General features: G+C 37.4%; 1 protein-coding gene across 1 annotated transcript; it reads left to right on the forward strand.

The window, feature by feature from the left end:
- Positions 1 to 23,921: 23,921 nt before the first annotated feature.
- On the forward strand, positions 23,922 to 26,574 carry LOC311602459 (melanoma-associated antigen B4-like). Its single transcript, XM_084790569.1, has 3 exons — positions 23,922 to 24,017; positions 24,889 to 24,946; positions 25,066 to 26,574. The coding sequence occupies exon 3, from the start codon at positions 25,112 to 25,114 to the stop codon at positions 26,048 to 26,050; it is 939 nt and encodes a 312-aa protein (XP_084646695.1). The 5' UTR covers positions 23,922 to 24,017; positions 24,889 to 24,946; positions 25,066 to 25,111; the 3' UTR covers positions 26,051 to 26,574.
- Positions 26,575 to 27,169: the final 595 nt, after the last annotated feature.

Raw genomic sequence — 27,169 nt, forward strand, 5'->3', positions numbered from 1 at the left:
ATATGAATAAATTAATAAAATATATTTTAAAAAAGCAAATTCTTGAAATTTGCAAGCAAATGAATGGAGCTGGAAAAGATTATCCTGAGTGAAGTAACCCAGACCCAGAAGGACACAGATTGTATATACTCATTTATAAGCAGATATTACCCATGTAATACAGGATAAACATACTAAAATACTTAAAGAAGCTAAGTAACAAGGAAGACCCTATGGAAGATGCTTAATTCTCATTCAAAAGGACAAACAGAATAGACACTGGAAGCAGTTGAATAGAGGGAACAGGATGGGAGCCTACAATAGAGGTCCTCTGAAAGACTCCACCCAGCAGAGGATAAAAGCATAAGGTGAGTCTCACAGCCAAATTTTGAGCAGAGCACAGGGAGTCCTATGTGTGAGTGGGAGGATAGACGGGCCGGAGGAGACAGGAGTTCCACAAGAAGACCAACAGAGCCAACAAATCTGGGCCCAGGGAGGCTGGCAGATAGTGATGCACCAAACAAGCACCATGCATGGAGAGGACCTTGGCTTACTACTCAGATATAGATGATAGGTAGCTCACTCTCCATAATAGGTCCCCTATTAAGGGAAGTGGGGCTGTCCCTGCCATGGACTCTGTTGTCTGTTCGTTGATCACTTCCCCCTGGTGAGGAATACTTTCCAGGCCACAGAGGAAGAGGATACAGGCAGTCTTGATGAGACTTGATAGGCTGGGGTCAGATGGTAGGGAAGCCAGGGGAGTCAGGGAGGGGCATGAGAGGGAGAGTGGCACTAGGAAGTAAAGGAGAGAGGGGATTATGATTGGGATGTAAAGTGAATAATTTTTTAAAAATAAATAAAAAAAGAAAGTAGAGAGTCTGTATGACCCTTAGTAAAGGTGGACTTTTTAGCAAATGCAAGGCAAAACCCTGTATTAACTGATGGAGGTAATTACCTATGGAACAGACTGCCTATGAAATTATTACTTATAGGAATATTCCATATGGATCAGCTCTGTAGGTAATCAGGATTATATAGACTCAAGTGCCCATTATCTATTTGTAACATGTTCCCTGGGAATAGCAAAATCTTCTTCCAGAATTGATCATTTAATGTATTAAGGCTTGTTCTTTTAAAATGATCAATTAAAACTTGTTTACATATACAGATAAATAGAAGAAATAAGTAAATGTGTATTATTTCTTTTTAAAAAATAGAAAGAAAAGCAGCAATGAAGAAAGTATGTCTTTGAATGGACAATGTTATACACTTAACAAAACCCTAGGCATCTAAATTTTGATGTGCTGAAAGGAAAGACAGAGAAATGGTATATACCTGGTAGTTTGTATGCTATGTATCACTTTCATTTAAGATAAACAAAAGGCCCAGAAAAATCTGGATTGGTTTGGAAATAGCTGTCATATATACACACAAATAACTTAGCTATGTTAAGTTATACTAAATGGGCATTGAAACAAATTTGCAAAAACTGCTCTTTAACCCTTTCTAATGTATAAAAAAATGTCATTTAGCTTAGAGACAGAGGAAATGAATAACTCATTCACTCAGGTATCTTCAAGTCACTTCTAACTTCATTGCAGTAACCATAAAGGGGCCTTTGAGGAAATGAGAGCTTGCATTAAAGAATCAGTCCTTAGACTTGAGTTGTTAAAGGATTAGAGGTGATGTCATGTGAGTTTACCAGTAAACACAGTAACACAATGGAGGGAAATTAATTCTTATGAATGAAAGAAGAGTATCAGGATCCAAGATAAAGGAAACAGGTATGGATAATTAAAAAGTCATCCCAGAGAAAAGTAGGAAACAGTCTACAGCTAGAATCCCAGCTTCCTATTAGGTAAAGGGAAAGCAATAGCTCATGCATAAGGCTACCTGTGAGAGTGCACACATCCCTGATGAAGAGCTACTGATCCTAGTCAGAGAAACATGCTTGGTTCTTCTAGGGCTTTAATTAAAATCTTTGATTTGGTGTGACAGTGATGCTTCTGGTCTAGATGGCTAGTATTTGAGAATTCTTCTGAAATATTCTCCATGTCGGAGAGTGTTATTACCAGAAGAAATCTCGAGAAAAAGCCTTCTGTGTGAGAACTGTGAGAACTGTGAGAACCTATATACATGAAAAACTTTAAAAGTCAAGAATGCTAGAAACACCTTGTCACAGTATCTAGCATGGAGAATGACAAGAAAGATAATCAATGAAAGGGTGAGGCTCTGACACAGTCTTGTAAAAACAAAACAAAACAAAACGAAGCAACCAGGAACTTGAAGTGTGGAAGGGCACTGAGGTTAGTAACTCATAGCCTCTGTTGTAAAATGACACACTGCTCCACTGTATATTACTATTGGGGCCAAGACTGCATTCCTGTAGACAGGTCAGAATATCTCTAGGTGTCCAATAATTACACGGGACAGTGTGAAACTCACTGCTCCTGTTAATCCCCCTACTGTCTGATGCATGCATATAGAAGCCTTGGTTTGTATGTCTGCCATGTTCATACTTGTACAAATTAGAGGATCCTGAATCTACTGGAATGGCACAGGCTTCAAAGGCTATATCCATGGCAACAATATGCATTCACTCAGGACTTCATCCATTCTTTACACAGTTACTCAAGGGTTCCTCAGCTCTCTACAAGTAAATGAAATAAAAAATTGTCAAAGAGAGAAGATTCATCACTGGATTTGGAAGTGAAGAAGCAACAAATCATTTGCAAGTTGTGCCAACTTCCAAACACAGATGCAGTAAACTCATATGCAAGACTAGTGGGTGGCAGCATCTAGCACCTGCCCTACAGCAGTCAAATCTCCAGAAATAGAATTCAGCATGGAGGGACCTGTTGCTCCTGTCTGCAGGGATGAAACACAATGTCTGATTATGGTTGTGTACTGGGAGAGACATAAATTTACTATCCATCTTGATATCACCCTTAATATAAGAAAGAGATAATATATGAATATGGTTATCATATGAAAGATGAAAAAAGACATAATGACCTAGGGGAAGGGACTTGGGTGAAAGCGGGAGGGAGGGAGGATACAAGTGCTAGGATAACAATTGAATTGTAGTCTGAATAAGTTAATAAAATTAAAATTAAAAAAGAACTGTAGTACTTCTATAAAGAACAGAATAACATTTGTCCCACATAGGTCAAAATGACTAAATCTTAAGCCAATTAACTCATTTTAAAGATGAAGAAACAGGAAAAAAACAAGATGGGGGACATAATTTGAGGAACAAGGAAATCATCATTTTCTGTTTTCAAACCAACAGGCTGAAATACTATCCAGTGTGCCAAGCTATCCTTACTCCATGACTTTATCTTCTTTTTGAAATTACCCATTTTCTTAGGGTTTCTATTACTGTGTAGAGACAACATGACCAAGGCAACTCTTATAAAGGAAATTTTTTATTGGAAGTGGTGTATAGTTTCAGAGGTTTAGTCCAATATTGCCATGATGGGAAACATGGCTGTATATAGGCAGACATGGTGATGAAAAAGGAGCTAGAGGTTCTACATCTTGATCTGTAGGTAGCAGAAGTGAAAATGACACTGGACCTTTCTTGAGCATCTGAAACCTCAAAGCCTGACCCCAGTGACACTCTTCCTCCAACAAGGCCCCATCTACTCCAGCAGGGCCACACCTCCTAATAATGCCTTTCCCAATGGGCTAAGTATTCAAACACATGAGTTTACGGGGGCCATTCTTATTCAAACCACTACACCCATATCATCATGTTCCAATCAGAAAGTTTTCTGCCATGAGAGTCACTTGCCGCCTTATCTTCTGTGTTCTAAGATAATGATCTCATTATAAGGACTCTTCACATGATTTAGTTAGTGTAAAGTGGTAAAGCTACTTTTGCAGATGGTAACAGTTAATGCAGAGCCTCATATTTAGTCAAAGTGTTGAAAATATGTGACTAATGAGCACTCAACATTAAATAGGACATCTGAATCAAACCCTCAAGCACAAAGAACATAATAAAATTATGTGAAATAATTTAAGAGCTAGAAGACAGGGAAGTGTGTCATGAAATGCTGCTAACCAGCTATGACATTGTTGTTACAACCATGAACACACAGAAGCTATGGATACCCACAGAAGATTGGGCCCTTTTTTTAGAATGGATATGTGAGTTTCCCATGAGGCCCCATCCCTCCCTGAGTAGCTTATAACTTCTAATAGTTCCTGGAGAATATGGTATCAATTTCCATTATGGGGTAGCTACTGGGGTTCTAGATAGAAAGAAGGAGTTCAGAAAAATAGAAAGGGAGATACAATGGGGTGAATATAATTACAATATATTGAAAATATGTATGATATTGTCAAAAATGGGGAATAAGAGAAGGAAAAACATGGAATATATTGGGAAGTCAGTGAGGGCATCACCTAAGAAAAAAAATTTTTCCATTATCATAGGACCCTGTCTAGTTGTCTTAAGAGAATTTTAAAAAGAAGGTTCCAAGAGTTAGAAATTGGCTCCTTCCCAATATGTGACTACCTGTATTGTGTATATGATATTCCACTATCACATACATTCTCACTATGGTGTCAACTGCTATGGTGTCACATACTCACCAGAGTCAAGTCCATGCAGGTAACCTGGTCTTGAACTTCTAGAACTACAAGATAAAATTCTTCTCTTAACAGCACTCAATCCCAAAGACTAGATAAATCATTATAGTAACACAAATATTACCAAAACAGACATGTTATGCTAATTATAAGACATGATAAAACATCATAACCAGTGTATTTAATTGTGCTTGCAGTTTTAGAAAGTTAGAGTCCATGTGGCATAGCAAAGCCACATGGGAAGGAACTGCTAAGGCCTCACATCTTGCGATAACAAGCATAAGGTATAGAGAGAGCTAACTGGGAATGATGCTAGCTATTGAAACGTGAATGTCCTTCCCCAGTGAAACAGCGCCTCTAAGATCATACCTCCTAATCCTTCCCAAACAGTTTCATCTACTGGAGATCAAGTATTCAAATATATGAGCCTATATGGGAGGGGCATTTTCATTCAAACAAGCACACACACATACTTTTCATAGGGAAGATAAAACTAGGCTGGACCTAAGATGCAGCTTGAATTTCCACCCACATGGGAAGCTCACAGGATGATTCAAGGTCTCATTAGCTACACAGTTTGTTCAAGGTCAGCATGGACAACTTAATGAGACTCTGTGAAAAAAAAACAGACAGAGGGTTGAAGATGTGACTCAGTGGTTTACTGCATCACATGTACGTATGTACAAAGATTACTATGTACAGAGCCCTGGAATTAAGATCCAACAACTAAAAATTTAGAAGTGATCTGATATTATAAACTACTACCACAATTCTAGCAATTCAAAGTCATTAAGAATTTCAGTGAAAATCTTGGGCTTCTTAGAAGCTCTAAGACATGGAATGTTTGGTTTTCATAACAAATTTTAAATTTGGCTTTTTTTTTGTTGACCACATGTTTAGGTGACTGAACAAGTTGAAAGCATCCTTGTTCCTTAGCTCATGTCCTAAAAAGACGCCCATGATAATATGCACTTTGCCCTCCTACTTTTTGTAGTGCTGGGGACTTCACTCAGGAGCACACATATGCTAAAGAAACATTTTATACTACCAGGCCAACTCCAGAGCACTGAGAAATATTTTTTTAACTTAATACTCTGAATTTTGTTTATTGCTCAATATAAACACTTCCTTCATCTCCAGTGCATAGCTGGCATTTCTACTATTAGGCATATTTAAACATTTTAATCACAAAAAATAATGGTGCCTTTACGCTTGTAGCCAAATAATCATAATAGAATGAAAACGTAATTGCCTATTTTATAGTATTCCTAATAAACTTGTCAATCTTTTTAGTAGTGAATTTAGCATAAGATAAATATCACATTAAAGGTGATTCTAGTTTTGCAAATACATAAATTCATCATAAAATAATTACTTTTCAATATTCATAAGTTCACTGATCCTTCCTTTTGTAAGTATAATGTTATTACATTAATCAATAATATTTTTGTTATACTTTGTATTATTTTGATTAAGTTTTTATTCCTTATTCAAAATGTCTACTTTAACAGGTTCATTTCTTTTTTCTTAATGTGGATTATAGTTTTAACAATTCTTTTTATTCCATATATCATTTATCACTTTATCATCAATTCTGATACACTATTTTTAAGTCTGGGAGCTAATAGTTGTGTTTATTTATGGTATGTACTGTGATGTTTTATGCATAGTTATATTCTATTTCTTATACATACTGTATTTCGCATTGTTGCATCTCATTAAGTAGAGGGCAAATATTTTGAGTTTGTTCTTGCTCATGTGCTACATATTGTTTTTTATACATATATATTTTTCTATGAAACCTACAATTCTACCCTTTCAAACTGGTTAGGTGTCATCAGAGCATCATGCATTAGGACAAAATTGCATTAATATACAGATATTAAAACATTATTTCTGAGAGTTATCTCTCTGTCTCCTTCCCTCCTTCCCGCCCTCCCTCCCTCCCCCTTCCTCCTTCTTCATTCCAATTTTTGTTCTTTTGTACTGGAATTGGCATGCCTTTAGTCTAGAATTAGCAAGAACAGGAAGCCATTTTGTAGGGTCTAAAATTCTCTTTTTGTTGGCCTATGTCATTTCTGTTACGTTTCTCTGTGAATTCAATTTACATGGCTTTTCTCTAAACTTTACCCTCATCTTCTCAACAAAGAAGGCCAGGTTTCATCTGAACTCTACCACTCTGTCATCTGTGGTAGTAAGCTGTGACAACAGGTTTATGTTTATTCTCAATGTCTGAGGTCTCTTTCATTACTTAATTTTTAATATACTGAACTGCAGGCATAGTCATTTATGCTGTTTAGCTGGTTGAGGATAGTTCATATTAGTAGTTTACATTTACAACTAAAATTACTATGAAATGCAAATGTTTCTCATTGGAATCCAGTACACGTTAGAGAAAAATTATAATGATAACCTGGATGCAAACATATACACATGAAAATATAAATATGTGTATATGTTTGTGTATATGAATTTTTATAGACCAATTAACATGCCAGTAAAAGAATATAAACCAAAAGAAGAAACCATCACAAAAGTTTCTGTCCATGAGTGAAAACTTAGCACAATACTCAATTTTGTCCTTCATATTTTCAATATTTTCCGACACCGATGAAATATATACATGTCTCCTTCATGACAATAAAATACCATGTATATTCAAATTTGTACAAAGCTGTACCTATCATTTTGAGATGGTGCTTTTAGAGGATGCTTATATCATGAATTAGATTAATTCCCTTATAAAAAACGAACCCATTGGAAACAATGACCATCTATGAGCAAGAAACAGCTATTAGTCAGACAACAAGTTATCCTGTGACTCACGTTTGTAATTCCTAGTATCTACAGCTTGGCTGAATAAATGTTTGCTACTTAGAAGTCACCTCATTAATGAAGTTCTTTTGTAGCAACTCAAATTAACTAAAATTTTAAACATGAAACTATATTTTCACATATGTGTATATATTTAAATATGCTTAAATATTGTATACATGGAATAAGGATTGGCTCACTTATTATGGAGATTGACAATTTCCATGACATAGAGGAAGTGCCATTAAGGAACCTGGCTCCTTCTCTGGCTTCAGTGGGAAAGGATGTCCTAGTTCTGCAGTGACTTAATGTGACAGGGCAGATTGGCACTCATGAGGGAACTTCCTAGTTCTCTGAGGAGGAGGAGAGGTGATAATGGGAGGGAGGGATGTGTGAGGGGAGACTAGAAGGAGAGGAGAGGGGACTGCAGTCAAGATATAAAGTGAATAAATAAATAATAGTATAGTTCTAGGGCAATGGCAAGATCCTCAAAATTCAGAAACATCTGGTGGTTCAGTTACAACTAATAGGCGGGGACCACTGGAGCACAGATATGCATAAGGAATTGCTTCCTATACAGGAAAGGGCTATGATTTTTTTTCTGTTCAGGTTGGTGCCTACTCACACTAGGGAAGGCAGGATGCTTTATTCAGCCTAATGAATCCAGTGTTAACTGCAACTAAATTTACCTACATAGCAGAATAACATTTCATTAAGGTTTGGGCATTTTGTGGCCCAGTCAAACTGACACATAAAATCAATCATCACAATATCAAAACCAAACATATTTTCTAAGCTTTGCTGTTTTGTCATACTGGCTAACCACTTGTCTTATTCTAAAGAACCTTAAATCTCTCTTTTATAAAAGGGGAAAAAGAAACTCTAAATATTAAGCTGAGTCTGTTTATTAAACCCTAAATACCTCCAAGAAAAGTTACCAAACTATAATTTAAAAGTATGAATTATATTTATAACTAAATCATATCTCTGTGACATGGCTGTTACAAATGTTTTAGTATTTGTCAGATAGCATAATGAAGAAATTAGAAGTTTCTAAGTGTGTATTTTTTCATTATTGGCATTAATCCTAAGTAATGACTAAATATGCACTATTTAACTTGCAGTCCTGTTAGGAAACTTAACGCCATCAAGCTTTCTGCTTTCTCATTCTTTCATTTTGTTCTCTCCTTATGAGAAAGTGCCTCATGTGTCACACTGTAGCTGAAGATGACTTAACCTCTGATTGTCACGAGGTTGGGCCCCCCCATGTCAAGTTTATGTAGCACTGAGGAAGATATTTCATGCATGCTAGACTTGAGCTCTACTAACTGAACTACATCTCTAGTCTAACATGCTGTTTCTTCCCCCCCCCACCTCTTTGTGAGTGTGTCTGGTGCACATAAGTGCACAGGTATCCATGCATGTGTGTATGTGTGTTTGTGGAAGCCACACATTAACTTTGTGTGTCACTGTCCAGTACCTCCTCAGGTACTGTCCAATAAATTTTTTGAGACAAGGTGACTCTTTTTACTTATTTATTTTTTCGGAGTCGCTTTTGCTAAAGTATTTTATTGCGGCCACAGGAAAAGAAACTTCAACATCATTTGCTGTCAAAAGTCCAGGAATGCAATAGATGTGGTAAATACACAAGAGAGTGAAAATTAAATCATTCAAACCTGACAACAAAGGCTAATAGATCAAATTTAGGTAAGGGGATATTTAGAAAATAAATTTTAGCATGCTTTGAAATGTAACAACAAATGTGGCCCTTTGTTAGGCAGGAGTTCATCTTCTTAATACCAGGCATTGGGTGACATGTGAGGAGCATACATAGTGCCACCGGGCCATGAGGTTGCCGGCTTATCATTTCTAGAACATGTTGACAAGATGACTCTTGTCCTGGACCTTCCCAATTAGTCAAGACTGGTTGTCTAGTGAGCCTCAGGAGGTCTGTCTGTATCTATCTTCCCAGTACTTGGATTATAAGTGCTTACCATAGTGCTCAGCTTTCTAAATATGGGTTCTTGGCATTGAACTCACATCCGTATGTTTGCACAGCAAACACTTTACTGATGGAGCTGTTTCTTGAAATGTACACTGTTTCATAAGATGAACATCATGTAAACAAAATAGGGTTAACTCCTTTTTAAACTCTTCTTACTGACTGTAAATTAAATGTTATCTTTCTATTTGTAAACTAAATCTAACCCATTTCTGTTCTGTACTTATAATTATTCCATTATAAAATTGTCATTCATAAACCTTGTGGATAATGTTGTCATTCTTACATTATTCTATACTTTTTCACCTAATGTAAAGTACCCCATAGTATTTCTGAAACCCCATTCTTTTGCCCTAAAAAGAATTCCTTTCCCATCCTGCACATTTAGTTTTCGCACCATCACCTTTCCACTAACACTGAAAAGTTAAAAAAAAGAGAAAGAGAAATGGCTTATTATATGTAGAGCTCTGCTTCTTTCTTCCCATAAAAGAATAGTCTTAATTTAATAAGGAAAAATTACAAACCAGAATTGCAGCTGGGGTTGGTGTTATTACTATAGTTAGGAAGTGTTTCAGCACTGTGTGAAGTGGATTTTTACATTCCTACCGAACTCTCAGTCTCAGCCAAGTTGCTAACATTTTGAACATGCATGTTTAACTTTTCAAGTAGTGGAGAGCTAGTATTGAGCACAAGGGTATAAAACACACACACACACACACACACACACACACACACACACACACACACAGTGAGAATGAGGGGGGGGGGACTGAGACTGACTTGGATTGACTGAATATTTTGAAAAGTTTCTTCTCGCCTTTACACATTTCCACGTTTCTTCCTAACTCATTTTTCCTTGCATCATTTCTTTGTATCTCCCTTCTTATTTTCCATAGATAATTTCTAAATGTCACCTTTATTGAAGGACTGAAACAACTTCAGAATACAAATTTATGAAACACCAGAATGATTATATGATTGTTGCTAAGGATTATTTTAAAGTAAACCTTATGTTATAGGAATTGTCCCAAGTTACCTTATATTTGAAAATAATATATTAAAGAAGTATTTATTTTGAAATATTAAGCAATGCAACAATAACAATATTGGGCTCAAGAAATAAAACAGAATAAAAATGGTGTTCAAATCTTATCCTGTTTATATTTACAGTTTATTTTTCTGAAACAAAAACTTTACACCTACATACTTAGATTAATTTAGCTTATCAAAGAATATCAGATAAATTAAATTTTAATCAACTAGATGCAGCAAATGAATTTAAAAGTTGAAATTTGCATTTCATGCTTTGATAAGTGTATATGCATAAAATCACGAACCCAGATCATCTAATATCTGTTGAAGCCACACTTCTAAGTTTGCAGATGTCTTTCCTCCAGTGTCATCCTCACATGTTAAGAGAGAGAAAATGTGCTCTCACGTGTCTTTAATAGGATATTCATAATTTTAATAAAAAGTCATCACTGAAGACCTATATACTCTGAAAATATTGAACATTTGCTATTATGGAAAAAGTGATGTGATTTTTTTGTAATGCTAGTTAGATTTAAGGAACATAGTTTATGTGAGAATAACCAAGAACTTTAGTGAACTTTTCTTCCCAATCAAGGTTAAAATTCAGGCAAAGAATCTCTAGGCCAAGTTCATTTCAAGTACTGTTATTTTCATTCAAAACCAGTTGGGTTAAATATAACTTATGAAACACTAAGATGTTTTTGTTGTTGTGTTTTTGTTTTTGTTTGTTTGTTGCTGCAGTAACTCAACAGACCAAACTACAACGAGCCCCTTTTCACCCAAAATAAAGAAATGTAACTAAAAAAAAAAAAACCCAGTAAGATTCAGAAATTCTTTTTAGTTAGTACTATTACTTACATAGTCCCACTTATAAATGTCATAAACTGTGAACTGAATCATCTTCAAATTTAACTGGAGCAGGTCAGAATAATTAAAGCCAAAATGACCACAGAGGAGTGACTAACCAGCTACAGCTTTGGGAATAGGAAAAAAAATGCCATTTTAAAGTAGGGCTAAGCATCAAAATACAGATGTATACAATGACCCTTTAGGTCATGTTACAATGAAACCAGTCTTACAGAAATCTGAGTTCAAGTGAAAATTAATCATGGAAATATGTAGAAGGATAAACAGTAAAACATTCATAACTCATGAATATGGACAAAATAACATCAGATATGACTAGAAACTTGAAATCCCCTACCCATATATATGAGTTCCAAAAACAATGGTTGAATTACTCATTCTTGTTTTAATAATTAAAATGCACTTAGTCCTGAAAACAAATTACCTTCCAAAAAGTACTGACACTTTTATAATCTAATTTTGGATAGACTAAACAGTGTAACACTGTGGCTCTCTTTCATAGTTTCCAAGCAACCCATTCAAACTTTAGGTATATACAAAATATGTGTTGTCAAGCTTTCACAGATTCACATACTACTGTGAACAGACACACAAACACGAGTTCCCTGTATCAATATTCACATTTTCCAACTTCAAAATGCTTAAGAATCCAATTGTGCCTTGTTCCTTAAAGGTGAGGTACAAAATAAGTCATCAGCAAGTAATGAACAAAAAGCATTATTTTAAGACATAAATGAATAACTAACAATCCAAATTTGAACATCTTATTTTAAGGAAAAAAGGAGGAAGGAAAATATGTCAGTATGTTATAGAAGGATGTAGAACTTTCTAAGGATGACAAAGGCTATGTAGTAACAGTGAGAAGCTTTAGAAGTCTCTCTTTACCATAAGAGAAACAGCTTCCAATACATGTTCGACTTAAAATGTCTTAAATGCAGAACAGAACACCAATTGCTCAAGTTCCAAGATCAACAATTAATAAATGGGACATTATGAAACCGAGAAACTTCTACAAGGCAAATGACACTGTCAATGGAACAAATTGACAGCCTACAGACTGGGAAAAGATCTTCACCAAATCTACATCTGACAAAGGGCTAATATCCAAAATATATAAAAAACACAAGAAATTAAACATCACCCAACCAAATAACCCAATTAAAAATGAGGTACAGAGCTAAACAGAGAATTCTCAGCAGAGGAACATTGAATATTCATGAAAACCCAAAATAAATAAATAAATAAATAAATAAGCTCAATGTCCTTAGTTATCAGGAAAATGCAAATCAAAACGACTCTGAAATTCCATCTTACACATACCAGAATGGCTAAGATCAAAAACTCAAGTGACATACCAAGAAGAGACTTGATACCCTATGAGCACATACAGGGGGAGGAGGTCCCCCTCAATAACAGTCATAGGGGAGGGGAGTAGGGGGAAAGTGGGAGGGAGGGAGGGAGGGAAGGAAGAATGGGAGGATACAAGGGATGGGCTAACAATTGAGATGCAATATGAATAAATTAATAAAATATTTTTTAAAAACCTCAAGTGACGGCACATGCTGGTGAGATGTCTTGCCCATGCACAGTAATAGTCCACACTAAGACATGGGTTCATGGGCTAATGGGAAAATGATGCTGTATGACTGACAAAATGTAAGTATCAATAGTGTGTAAACTGTTTGGGTTATACCCTTTGAGTTCAACATAACACTGAGAGGCAAGAGAGAAAGAATATGTGGAATAATAATTTGATTCAACTGAGTGCGTGAATCCTATTTGTAAGTAGGTAGAACCAGAATGGAAGAAATCAGATGCTAAGGGGAGGAAAACCACAGAGAGGAAGGGTTAACTCAACCTTCACAAGGAATTTGTACTCATGAAAAATTTAGTGATCTATTAGTATCATATTTAATATATCACCATATTCCCTTATGAGGAATATGATGTTATGCAGTAAGACTTGTTTGTTTTCATCTTTTTACATTTTCCCTGGTTTTGGTGGCCCTGTGTATTTTATTTTTTGTGGGTCTTAGTTTTTAAAAAATAGTTTTATAATTTTTTTCATACAATATATTTTGATCATATTTTTCTCCTCTTCCCAATCCATGCAGTCTTCCCAAACCCTCCCTGTGTCCCTTACCCATCCAACTTCATGCTCAAGCACCCCCTCTATGCCCCTCAAATTTAATTGAGAATGGCTGGTGCTCTACCTGGTGCAGGGAAGTCTCCACCCAAATGCTTTTCTGTGCTTCAAGAGGCTATGGTAGCCACAGTGTTTTCTTTATTTCCTTTTCTTCTAATTTTTCCTTTAAATATTCACTAGACTACAGAAGCTAAGTGTACAAATCATATAGATCACCTAGGTGTTGCTATGCATCGTATTTTTCCATTAGAGTTTTGATATTTTCCAAAAGAAACGTAGAAATCTGTGGTCATTTTTAATGATGTAGAACTCAAAAGCATAGCAATAGGGATAAGAATAAGAGAAAAAAGAAAAGTATACAACAATAAATTGTTTTGAAGGCCTTTAGTATTCTATTAATTCTTTAGCATTTGCAGTGTGTGTATGTCCTCCTTCCACAGAAGATATATGGAGGTCAGTCTTGATGGAAATTAGCTTTGTTGGCTGATCCATTTTGTTGGAATTCCATTATTATTTTTAGCATAGCTAAAAAGCACATACACACACACACACTCACACACGCACACACACACACACTCACATAATCGAAGTTTTTGTTTCTTTTTAAACTCAATTGTGTTGTCTTATGTAAACAGCCTACATTTCAAGACTATAGTGAATTTGAAACCAATTATCAAATTCTCTCCTAACACACAACTACTGACCTTCACCCTGGATTCAGCATGATAAAGAGGGGATATCTTCTATCATTACAGCATAAGATACAAGGATCAAAGATGGGAAGAGGTTCAAAACTTAGTTTCATTTGGCCATTGCATAATTTTTGGACTTGTGCTAGGAATAGTAGCTGATCAGTACTTTTGAAATAAATGAAGAAATATGGTCCTTATCTCCTATCAAAGAGTGAAAACAGGGAACCAGTCATGTTTTATTCTCATTGTTCCTCTCTGGTACAGTAACTTTTTTTCTCCCATCTGACAGGGAAAATTATGTACTTATAATCTCAAAGAAGTTATAAAAGGCAAAACAAAACAAAAGACAATTAATTGAATAAAAACTATCAACTATTAAGATCTGTATGTGTATTTAAATAGCCTTCTTTCCTTGGGCTTTCATCCACATTGTCTTACCAATGAAACAAGAAAGCAAATCCCTTTAGAACCAACATAATGATAACTTAGAAACAATGGCAGTATGGGGTCTAAGCCAGATGGGGTCCTAGTTCTGAGAGGGGAAGTGGACACAAACCCCAACCATTACTCACCTAGTCACCTAGAAGCTATCTCCCATTGATAATTTTTTGCAAAGGAAAATTTAGTTTTCTCCAAAGGAGTCATACTGGGTCTATAACTAAATTTAAGCGCCGATCCCATGCCTAATAGTAGAAAGCCAACAGAAAATATAGTCAGTGGTATTTTGGGCATTTCCTCCGACCCCCGATCTCACAGTGCTTAGTCTGGGGTTTTTTCCCCCTTACTGGTCTGTTCCTTATGTATTATGTTTTCTGATTTTGTGTCCTTATGGAATTTCTGTGTGTGCAAATGTCTGTCTATCTGTATTTACATGTGTTTCTTCTGTTTTTATTTTGGCTGTTTTTTTTTTCTGTTTATTTGTATGTTTCGTCTTATTCTAAATTGCTTGTTGCTTTATCTTTAGTTCATTGTATTTGTTGTTATTATTACTATTATTATTATTTAGATGCCAATGCATTTTCTAAGGATAAAAAGGGGTGTGGATTCAATCAGAGAGGAAGTGGGAAGGATTTTGGAGGAGTTGGCAGAGAGGAAAACATAATCAGAGTATATGATTTGAAAAAAAATCTTTAAAAAAAGAAAAACAAAGATCTATGTGTGTCTATAAAACACTTTATATAAAAATTTAAAATACAGGCTATATTTACAATATATGTATGAATTATATGTACACAAAGATAGATGACATCCTGTCCTATTTTATACATGTCCTGAAATTTAAAGACCATAAATTATAAAATATGCTATACGGGCACACTGGAATTTAAGTATTAAATGATAAAAGTGGTACTAAGGACATCTTAAAATACTTTGAGATTATCTAAAATATTACTAAAGAAAACATACATGAAACAACAATTCTGAAGAAAATTAAAATAGAAACATTTGAAACTATGTGAAAGTTAAAAAGTTAAATATTCACTAAGATGTGAGTTCAGTGAAAGCAGGAGAATGTATATGATAGAATATGTATATCAGAAAACAGGATATCTAATGTAAACATTTAAGCTGTATTCTAAAATAAAATCAGAAAAAGAACAAATTAAAAGGTAGCAAAAATAATCGACATTAGAACGGTAGTCAGTGAAACTATACACATTAATAGAAAAAACAGTAAGATCAAAGGAAGCCAGCATTTCAATATAATAATGTTAATAACCTTCTAGCCACATTAAGAAGATACAAATTCATATATCAAATGTCAAACATGCTATCAACAAATGATGATTACTTGTAAGTAATAAAATAAAGGAATACTATTAAAAACTCTATCCAAAAGTTGATGATATAGATTAACTGAACATGTTCTTTGTAATACATTGAAACAAATACATGGATAAGAGAACATCTTGATCAGAGTATTTCTACATAAGAAATTATACACTTAATAAAATGAATAAACTCTTAAACAACTACAAATAAAGTGATGGAGAATTTGTAGAACAAGAGAACTTGCCATTTTTTTTTAGTGTCAGTACAAAATTGTACAGCCGCCTTAGAAGACAGTTTGATGGTACCTTACAAAATCAAATATACTTTGATATTTTCCAGCAATTGAACTCCTCAGTATTTACATTATTTGAAATCTACATCCATACAAAACCTGCATACAAATATTGATAGCAGTTTTATTCATAATTGTCAAATTATAGAATAAATTAAGATGTTCTTTAACAGATGAATGAGTAAACAATGTCTGGAGCATTCATAAAATTGAATAATATTTAGTGATAAAAAGAAACAAGCTGATCAGCCATGCATATTAATAAGTGAAAGTAGTCTATTAGAAAGAGGCTAAACGCTGGATGTTTCAAACTACATTATGTTCTGTAAAAAGTAAAACTATTTAAGCCATTTAGAAAGACAAAATATTCAGCCAGGCGGTGGTGGCATACGCCTTTAATCCTAGCACTCTAGAGGCAGAGGCAGGCAGATTGCTGTGAGTTCGAGGCCAGACTGGTCTACAAAATTAGTCCTGGACAGCCAAGGCTACACAGAGAGACCCTGTCTCAAAAAACCAAAAGAAAGACAAGGTATTCAAGGGTATGGAGAGAAGGGTGAATACACGAACAAAAAGGAACCTTAGTGTAGTAAGAGTAACTTTTATGGCAACATAAACATGATATGGCAACATCATACAGTTTTATTCTAAATATGTTTTAAAGTTTTATTTCATGTCTATGAGTATTTAGCCTGAGTGCATTGTAAATGTACTATGTGTTTCAAGTACAGGGCTATGGCTCCCCTGCAACTGGAGTTACAGATGGTTTTGAGCTTCCAGGTGCTGGGAACCAAACTCAGGTATTCTGCAATAGAGCAAATGCTATAAACCACCTCTCCAGCCTTCTCATATTTTTTCACAACCCACAGAATATTTTAATATAATTGTGAATTCCACTTAATAACACTGCATCAATAGTAGCTCACTTATTGTACCACAAACACTATGCTAAGAAAAGTTATCAGTATCAGAAATTACTATGTAGAAAGAGTTGTAACAACTTATAAACACTTCCTGATTATTTCTCCTAATTTTGTAGTAAATGTGAAACTACTGTGAATATATCAATGAATTAAAACTCCAGAAAAGAATAGGCCTCTTCATGTAGTATGGGGGAACAGGAGGCATCAGGTGGAGGAGAAAGAGACAGAGGAGAGAGTATGGGGAAAGACAACTGGAATAAGTGGGTATTTAGGGGGCAATGTGGAAACCTACTGCAGTGGAAACTTCATAGAACCTATAAGGGTGACCCAAGTGATGACTCATGGTAATGGATGATAAGGAGCCTAAACTGTCAATCTTCTGTAATCAGGCAAGGCTCCCATTGGTGAGACTGGTACGCCAAACCTGATACATAATATACAACCTATAACCTGACATGCCTGCAAGATGTGCCAGGGCAATGGTGTTTCAGAGTTTATGGGAGTGGCCAACCAATGGCTGCTTGAACTTGAAGCTAAGACTGCAAGAGGAAGGAGCAAGTCCTTGCTCAACACTGCCTGGATGACCAGGATCTGGAAGCTGGATGGCTCAGGGACCTGGCGTAGAACAACCAAACATGAGTGACAAAAAGTCAATGCTTTTCTAATGATATTCTGCTATGTTCATAGACCAGTGCCTAGCTCAATTGTCATCAGAGAAGCTTTGTCCAGAAGAAGCTGATGGGAGCAGATGCAGACATTCACAGTCAAACATTAGGCAGAGCTCAGAGAACCCTGCAGAAGAGCCGGGGGATGGGGGGAAAGATTGTAGGAGACAGAAGGGTCAAGAACACAGGAGAATACACGCCACAGAATCACCTAAAGAGGACTCACAGGGGCTCACAGGGAGTGAAGCAGAAATCACAGAACCTGTATGGGTCTGTGCAAGGTCCTCAGCACATATGTTATGGTTGTGTAACTTGGTATTCTTAGGGACTCCTAACAATAGGAGTGGGGGTGTCTATGACTCTTTGCTTGTTCTTGGGCCCCTTGTTCTCCCATTGGCTATCCTCATCCAGCTGTGATAGGTCTGTTTTTAGTCTTACTACATTTGCGATATTTGCTTGATATTCCTGGGAGGCTTGCTTTTTCTGAAGGGAAATGGAGGAGCAGTAGATCTTGGGGGAAAGAGGAGGGGTGTGTGTTGGGGGAGGCGTGCTGGCAGGAGGGAATGGGGAGGAGGCTGTGGCTGGGTTGTATAGAATGAAAAAAGAAAAAGAAATCGCTATGAGATAACTGTGCAAAATGGGTTTTATTTTTTCTTGAGTATTTTATGAATACTTATGTAGTTGTTCACTTTTTTATTGTTTTATTTCAAGTAAGCACACTTTTGATCCTACTAAAGAAAAATGATCTGTCCCTAGCAGTTAATTTTTTTTCAAGTCTAATATAATTAAAAAGTACAATATAAGAGTGAAGCAACCCATCAATTCTGAAACTTATTTTTTAAAAGATCTCTTTCTACCCTAAAAAACAATTCAACATTCCCTAGAAGTTTTGTGCATACAGAAACCTACAAATTTTATTTTTATATATTTTATGTTCAAGATGTTATATGGCACTACAAATATATATAATCTTTATAATATGCACACAATAACAGTAAGCATGCAGTTCTGTAAAAGATATTATTGTAACTAGCCAATGGCAGTGGTGGAACTATTTTGTTCATTAAAATATATTTCTAGCCAGACTTTTGGCATAAACTTTTCATTTAATGCCGATACTTGGAAGGTGGACATGTGAAGATGTAATGTTCAACACCAGCCTCAACCCCATTGTCATTGGCAGGCTATCTGAGTGAGACACAAAGACAAACAATGGACCAAAACAAAACATGAACGTAAGTAAAAATCATTTGATACAGTTAAGCAATTTAAAATATTGGAGAATGAATATCAATTAAGGGGAGAGAAGCAGCAGGTAGAAAATGTAAGAAGGTATGAATTTTGTAAAAGAGGAAAGAGAAAATGCAAACAAATTCCTTAAATACAAACAATTTCATAAAGATTTTTCAATAACAAATAGAAAAATTGACATTAATGATACTAGGAAAATAAAATGTACAAGTCCTACATACAGAAAGGATTTACCGTTAATAGGGAAATATGGATATTATTACTATGTCAAGATAGTACCTAAAAAAAACCTTTCTTTAAATAACAATGAAAATAGTTGACTGAAAAGATTTCAGGAATAAGCACCAAAGGAGTTTTAGAATTAGAGAATTACCATACCAGCTCTGCTAAAGAATTAACTGATAGAGGTAATAGCTGATAACATCAAAGTGAAGGAGATGAGATAGTATTTTCTAAAGGATTCTACACAGCTAACTGCACAGTACAACTACTGATTAACAGCCAAAGAAAATTTTAGTTGCATAAAATTCTTTAGTAAAGACTTTTATCTTTACTAGACTACTAGAATGCAGTGATTACAAAATGGTAGAAAAATGTTTTTGCCAATAATTGATATTATAGAGGATTAGTATGGAATATACTTAAATAACTAAAAATATGCATATCAAACCACAAACAATTTAACTGGTAAGAGGTCAATTGGATAGGGAAATTCAAATGATCAATAAAAACATGAAACAAGTTAAACACTTTTAGCCATGAGGGAAACCCAAATTAATATACTGCGTTTAGAACTTATCTTGGTGAGAATGTTATCAAGAAATTCTGGCAAAGATATGAGGAAAAGAGAAAACTAATACACAGTTGATGGGGAGGTAAATTAGTCTAATCACTATGGAAATCAGAAAAGCATTTTAACATATCCATAAAATACAGGTAATGTATTATACAGTTACATAAAGTCTAGGTACATAATTTTTTAAAATGTTGATTATCATAAAGCTGCATCTTTATATTTAACATGATACTTCAACAATGACCAAGTTATGCAATAAGTTTAGGTAATCATCACCAAATGAACAGGAATAAAATATATATATATATATTCAAGCATAAAAAATAAGTCTTTATCAGCTATGTCATTTGCAGGAAACTGGATGTAGCTAGATCATCATCATGTGAAGCAATATGAACCAGGAACATAAAAAAGAAAAGTGACATCTGTTTTCTCCCAGATAATTTTTTACAACAAACTGGAAGGCTAATAAAGCTCTGTGATAAAAAAGGAGTTATTAAGCCATCAAAAATATGAAATCTTAATCTTCAATAGAATTACTGTTTAGTCTTCAGTGAAAAAAAATATATCAATTAACCTTACATTTTTATTACTTATTGCTTCACTTGTGGCTATGAAGATGCTAATAAAGCTCAGCTTGCTCTCGCCCCCCTCCCCACCCCTCATTGAAATCAGTCATGGAACAATTAAATGAATAAAGAAAAAAAAAAACCTCCGAAATTCTTCTTCTGTGTGGAATTAGAACCTATGAATGAATGAACCATAAAATGGAAGCTGTGGGACTCATGGACCGTGTCTCCAGGGGAACTGGCACAGAACTGCTGAGATGGAGCATGTTCAAACCCCACAAATCTCATATTTCAGACTTAAAATCTCATCCTGACAATGGAAGGCATGGAACAAAGCTCTCAACTTGTTTTCTGTGCCTGCCTTAGGAATATATGACATAGCCCCAAGGTTACAGGTGGCCAGTCACATGATCTTGTCTCCTGTTATCTTTCCCATGCAAATACAACGTTGCCAGCATCCTACTCTCAGCCAATGCCACACATTCATCCTCAAAACTCCTCTCACTGCCCAAGGTTTATAAGTCCGTTTCACAATGACCATCTCAGACTCACCGTTTATTTGGGGGAAAGAAGTTTCCTTCCTCTCCCAAAGAATTCAGTGCTAGACTCCTGGGGTTGACTGTGGGCCATGCAGCCACAGAGGGAACCCCTAGCCCAAGGGCCATGAGCTCAGCGCTCATCTGTGCTCATTTGCAGGAGGGTACTGCTGGCCACTGAGAGTTTAGGCCATGCATAGGTGAGTCAGCATGGATCACTGCAGCAGCCTTTCACTGCTCCACCAGCTGCAGTGCCCATCTGGCTGTGGGGGCGGGCAAGCTACTGGCTGTTCACAACGCAGCTGTCTGACTTCTCTGGGTCAAGCCCAGCACTCTGTAGTCACAGGGCTCGTTTTCAGAGCCCTGAGTTCAGGCACTTGCATTCTGGCTGTAACCCAATCAGCTGGGACATTCACCCAAACCTTCTGCCGCTAATGTGGCTTTATGAAAAGAGCCTACAGCTGCTAGAGCTGCTGTTTTAAAAGAGTAGTAATACTGTTGCAGAGAAAAATCTATCCAGCTGAACAAGATACCTTGTGTTTCATCCTTCCCTGCCCAGAGATCTGAGAGAAGTGAACTTTTTTTTTTTTTTGCTTTTTGATAATTTTATTTTTTTCTAATTTTGTAATTTAAATTTCCCATAGCAGCTTGGCAATGTTGAAAACACATACGAATACAAAGATGTTCATTTTAACAGTTTATGTGCATGAGTATGTGCCATACCATTTCTGTGGGGGATTTGTGTTGGCAATATATATTATCCATATTTTAAGAGTATCAATTCTGGCTTTTTATGGAAAAGTAAAAATCAAACAGTATATTCCTTTTGAGGGTTTTTAATACATAAATATATAAAAATATATTATATGATGGATTTTTTCTAATTTTTTATATTTCCTTACAATTTGGTGGCTGTTAATCTAACTTTAGACTCTCTGGCATATGCTAAGTAGCTAGTCTGGGCTTTCAAGAGTATGCATGGACACTTCAATTTTTATTAGCTGAATGAGGACATTTTGAATTCTCTTTTAAAAGTCACCTGATTATTAAAATAACTTAATGTTTAATTTTAAACTAACAGTTTATTATGTCTTCTTAGGAGAGGTGAACTTTTGACTTGGCGCTTCACCCTTTTCTGCTTGGAACACAATAGCACTGGGACTTCTGCTGGAGAAATGTGTACATCTAGAGCTGTGCTCAGTAGCAGCAGGAGAAATGGAACAGCAGAAGCAGGTGTGTAGCCTGTGGTAGAAGATGACATAATTAACTGCAATGAAAATTTTCAAGTTTGGCCTGCTTCATCTGCAACAGAACATTTTTTCAACTCCCTTAGTGAAGGAATGTAAGGTAGCAACTGCACCTGCTATTGTTAATGGAGTCATTAGGGAGTATAAATATTTGAGTTTGTTGAGTCCAATGACAGTACTAAACTACTTGAAACCTGTTTAGTGGAAGAGACCTGGTCAGTAATTTATCATGATACTAGCAGAAAATGCCTATAAGGATGAAACTGGAGCAGCAAATATAATCAGGACTAACATCTGAGAAGCGTATAAGTTCACCCCGGAAAAATTTGAACATACAATTATGTCAGCCCCCAAAGGACTCAGACATAGCTGTGTGGCTAAGGAACTTCCTCTCTTTCCCCTTAGAGAGACTGCCAGGCAATGGTTGGAGGAAGGGGATGATTTCATATGAGAAAAGGGTTTATTTCCAGTCCAAGACAGCAGTATAGAGAAATGAAATGAGAACAGAAGAGAGTTATATTTGAAATTATATAGGTCCCCAGGCTCCTGTCCTTTCTCTAGCATGTCCTAACTTTATCAAGCAATGTTTTTAGTTTGAGTGTTGGCCACAAGTCATGTAGAAAGGATGTGACTTGAGTACCTACAAACAAACAAAAAAGAGGAAAAGCTCAGTGAGATTTAAGTATGATAGTACACACATGTAATCTCAGAAGTCCTGAAAAAGAGGCAGGCTGACTGCGAGTTGAAGACATGCTACAATCAAAGTACTGCCTCAGAACAAATCTCCCTGCGAAAGCTAATTTCTGATTATATGGGAACAAATAGAGTGTTTGTACACCTATAATCCTAGTAACCCAGAGTATTGAGAGATGAAGGCCAACTGTACAAAATACAGAGTTCCAGGGCAGCCTGAGCACATAGTGATTCAAGAGAGTAGAGAGGGAAGAGTGAAGGAAGAGGTGGGGAAGGGAAAGAGAGGAGAGGAGAAAGAAACAAAACAAAAGGGAAGGTAGGTGGGAGAGGGAGAGGAGGACTGTGAAAGGGAGAGAAGTAGGGAGAGGGAAGGAGCAAGGAAGAAATAAGAGAAGTAAGGAGAGAAGAGCCAAAATGATAGAGGTAGGTGGGGGGAGGGGGAGGGGAGAGGGAGGAGAGAGTGGAGGAGAGGAGAAAAGAGGAGGTAAAGGACAGCAGGGGGAGTGGGGGGAGGCAAAGTAGGTGGAGAGATGAGTCAGGAGGAGAGAGTCGGGGTGAGGAGAGAAAGGGGGATGGAAGATTAGACTAAAGGGGTGGAGAGGGTAGGTACAGAAGGGAGATTTTAGAAGAGAGGAGGGGAGAGCTTAAGAGGGGTGTGACTTGTTAAGGAAAGGTGTTGGTAAGGGTAAGGAAGAGAGGAGAATCTAGGCTAAGGTAGGGAGTTGGGTAGGAGAGAGAAGGGAGGGGACAGGAACAGAGTGAAAGGAGGAGGAGATGAGGTTACTGGACTAGGGACAACAGGAGGGGAGGGGAGAAAAGGAGAGTGGAGAAGAAGACAAGGGAAAACTAAAGAACAGTGAAGGGGAGGCAAGACAAGTGGAGGTGGGACAGGGCCTAATAAAGATGAACAAGATGGAGGAAGAAAGTCAAGCATAAAAATCTTTTTTTTTTTTTAAAGCAAGCATAGCTGCCCTCCTCCGGAACAAAAGAAAAGCGATATAGTGCTACCTGTGGGGAGCTCTATTTAGAGGAACACAGTGGGACGGACAGGAAGTTGAAGATGACTTCACTTCCCTGCTCCGTGGCTTGAGGAGACGCCGGCGCAAGAGGCTTAGAATCCAGTCGACACAAAGATCAATCCTAGGTATTGTCGGGTGTTTGGGTCGGGTAGACTGCTTTAAAATCATCACCACTTCAACTTTCTCAACCCTGCTTGTCCCTCTTGTGAGTTTTTTACCGCTGCCGCCAAAAAGACCCCTGTAGGCCTTCAGCCAGAACAGTTATACAAACAGCCCATCTACTTTCATGCTGGTCTCACGGACTGAACGCCAGGGTCGGGGAGGGGGGGTTGTTTTAGAGTTAGACAACAGAAATATGAGTGTCAGGCTTTAAGGGCTGGAGAGAAGTCAGTCTTGAAGTTTGCATGCATTACACAGACCACTGATACCGTGTGGTCACTCAAGTGAGTCGGGCTGTACAGGCCTTCACCCAAAATGGCGGCCGAAATAGGTCTGTCCGTACAGGCCTGTACCCCAGAATGTCGGCCGAAATGGGTCGGCCAAAACAGGCCTCCACCCCTGTATGGCGGCCTAAATGGGTGGGCCTGAGCCCAGGTCCCCGCCCCCCCCCCACGCGTTATGGCAATCTGAGTAAGTCTATCTGTGCAGACCTGCGCCCTCTAGCCGTCTAAGTTTGTATGGTGGCCTAAGTGTCCTCTAATTGGGTTGCTAGAACAGGGCTCCGCCCATGTATGGTGGCCTTAGTGGGTCTATCTGCAAAGGTCTTTGCCCTTTTCTGGCTGACTAAGTAGGTTTGTATGGGCGGGCACGTGTCTCTGCCCCTGTATGGGACCTAAATGGGTCTGTCTGAACAGGGCTCTGCCCATGTATGGTGGCCTTCGTGGGTCTGTCAGCATAGCCCTCCCAAGGGAACCTAGTGAAAGACCTGATCCACTCATAGAAACCTAAAGCTAAACTTTCATGCAGAGGCCTGACAAGTTTTCATTTTCTCCACAGGGTTTGCAGAAAAGAGGTTGATCTACGAGTCCAGGTGTCCAGGAGTCCAGGAGTCCTGGTATGTTCCTAGAAAAATGTTCCCCTGGAAAGCTGCAAAAACAGGTCTTCATTAAATCCAAAGTATTCGCTAACTGGTGGTACTGTGGCGCTTACAGGTTGTCGTTTTCACCCTTCCAGATTCCTGCCTGTTAGCTCTCCTACTTCAGCCCTGAGCCCTGTCATCATGCCTAGAGGGCAAAAGAGTAAGAGACGCTCCCGTGCAAAACGACAGCAGGCACGCAGTGAGGACCAGGGTCTCCCAGCAGTTCAGCCTACTGCAGAGGAAGCAGAATCTCCTCCTGTTGTCCAGAGTGATGACTCCAGCTTCCCTGTTGGTTCTGTTCTTCAGGGGGTGCAAACCCTTGAGTCTCCCGGTGCAGGCTCATCCTGCACAGGCTCTGGTGTAGGTGTTAGAAATGTTGCTGTTTTCACTGAGAAGAAAGGCTCAGGTGTCACCCAGTCAGGGGTCTCCATTCAGCAGACATTTAAAGAGCCTGTCATGCGGAAGGCTAGTGTGCTGATAGAATTCCTGCTAGATAAGTTTAAGATGAAAGAGCCAGTTACCCGGAGTGAAATGCTGGCAGTGGTCAATAAGAAGTATAAGGAACAGTTCCCTGAAATCCTCAGGAGAACTTCTGCGCGCCTAGAACTAGTCTTTGGTCTTGAGTTGAAGGAAATAGATCCTAGCACTCAATCCTATTTGCTGGTGGGCAAATTGGGTCTCTCCACTGAGGGGGGTCTGAGTAGCAATTGGGGATTGCCCAGGACTGGTCTCTTGATGTCCATCCTAGGTGTGATCTTCATGAAGGGGAACCGTGCCACTGAGCAAGAGGTCTGGCAATTTCTAAATGGAGTGGGAGTATATGCAGGGAAGACACACTTAATCTTTGGGGAGCCCGTGGAGTTCATAAACAAAGATCTAATACAGGAAAATTACCTGGAGTACCGCCAGGTGCCTGGCAGTGATCCCCCAAGCTATGAGTTCCTGTGGGGTCCCAGAGCCCATGCTGAAACCACCAAGATGAAAGTTCTGGAAGTTTTAGCTAAAGTCAGTGGCACTGTCCCCAGTGCCTTCCCTAATCTCTACCAGTTGGCTCTTAGAGATCAGACAGCAGGACCATAAATGAGAGATATGGGTATGGCTGGCACTGTTTCCAAAGGCGCTGTTTAGTCCAAGTTCTATGCCACGAGTCCACTCCCATGTAGCTGAGTCTGCATTGTTTAAGAAGAACAGCCAGCCTCCTAATTCATAGAAAGTTCATAGAATACCAGAGGCAAAATGTATGCCTTCTTGACCTGTTACTCATTAGTGAAATGTAGGTGTTTCTGTTAATTTTCAAATGTTTAAGCAGTGATTAGTACCATGCTTTCTGTTAACTGCATAAAGTGGTTTTTGTCACTTGTCAATTTAGGACTTGTTTTGTTACGTTGCAACAAACTGTAAAACCTTGTTTTGTTTTTACTAAGACATTAGGCAACATTACATTGGAAAAGGTCTTTTCATGAAGATGTAATATCACACAATGGTGAACAACAGTAAAGTGGCAAACTTTATTGTTATTTTTGGAAATGTTGTATAAATGTAATGTGTTAGCTGTATACTTTTTTCCTTTCTTGTATAATGCTAAGTAAAAAAGTTGGATTTGATGACATTACTCAAATTCATTAGAGAGTAAACTGTAAACCTCTATTGCTTTATTATTTTCAAGAATTAATTAAGCATTGGTTCTCTGGAAATTCTCCTTTCCTTCCAATAGCACTGGATCTAATAAGAAAAACATGGTATAGCCAGGAACAGTGGGTTATCAGAGTCTAGCAGCAGCTCCATATAAGAAATAGGGTAATGTACTATGTAAGATACTAAGGGCATATAGAAAGGTGATATGAGGAATGGGCCATTTTTGTGAAAGCTAAGTATAAAATCACTATGGAATATATTAACAGTAGGCAATACAGAGGGCATACATGAACCAAAATGCTGCTCACCAATTTACTAACTGTAATATTTAACCTGTATATGGGATTGTCCTCTGTTAGTAGAAAAAGTTTGTGTTTTGAGTCAAGGGCTAGCAGCTTAAATGATATCTATCCAAATTAGTCGTTTAAATATTTTTACCAACCAAATATTGAGGCCTCCTTTAGAGTGTCACAAACTATAGTGCAAAACGTTTGGCAACTACAATTTCATCAATGGTCACTAATTTGAGTGCTGCTGTCATAGCCTGGATGAACTGTAGGAGTG

This window comes from Acomys minous, assembly GCF_964271855.1.
Source record: "Acomys minous genome assembly, chromosome: 7".
Taxonomy (NCBI): domain Eukaryota; kingdom Metazoa; phylum Chordata; class Mammalia; order Rodentia; family Muridae; genus Acomys; species Acomys minous.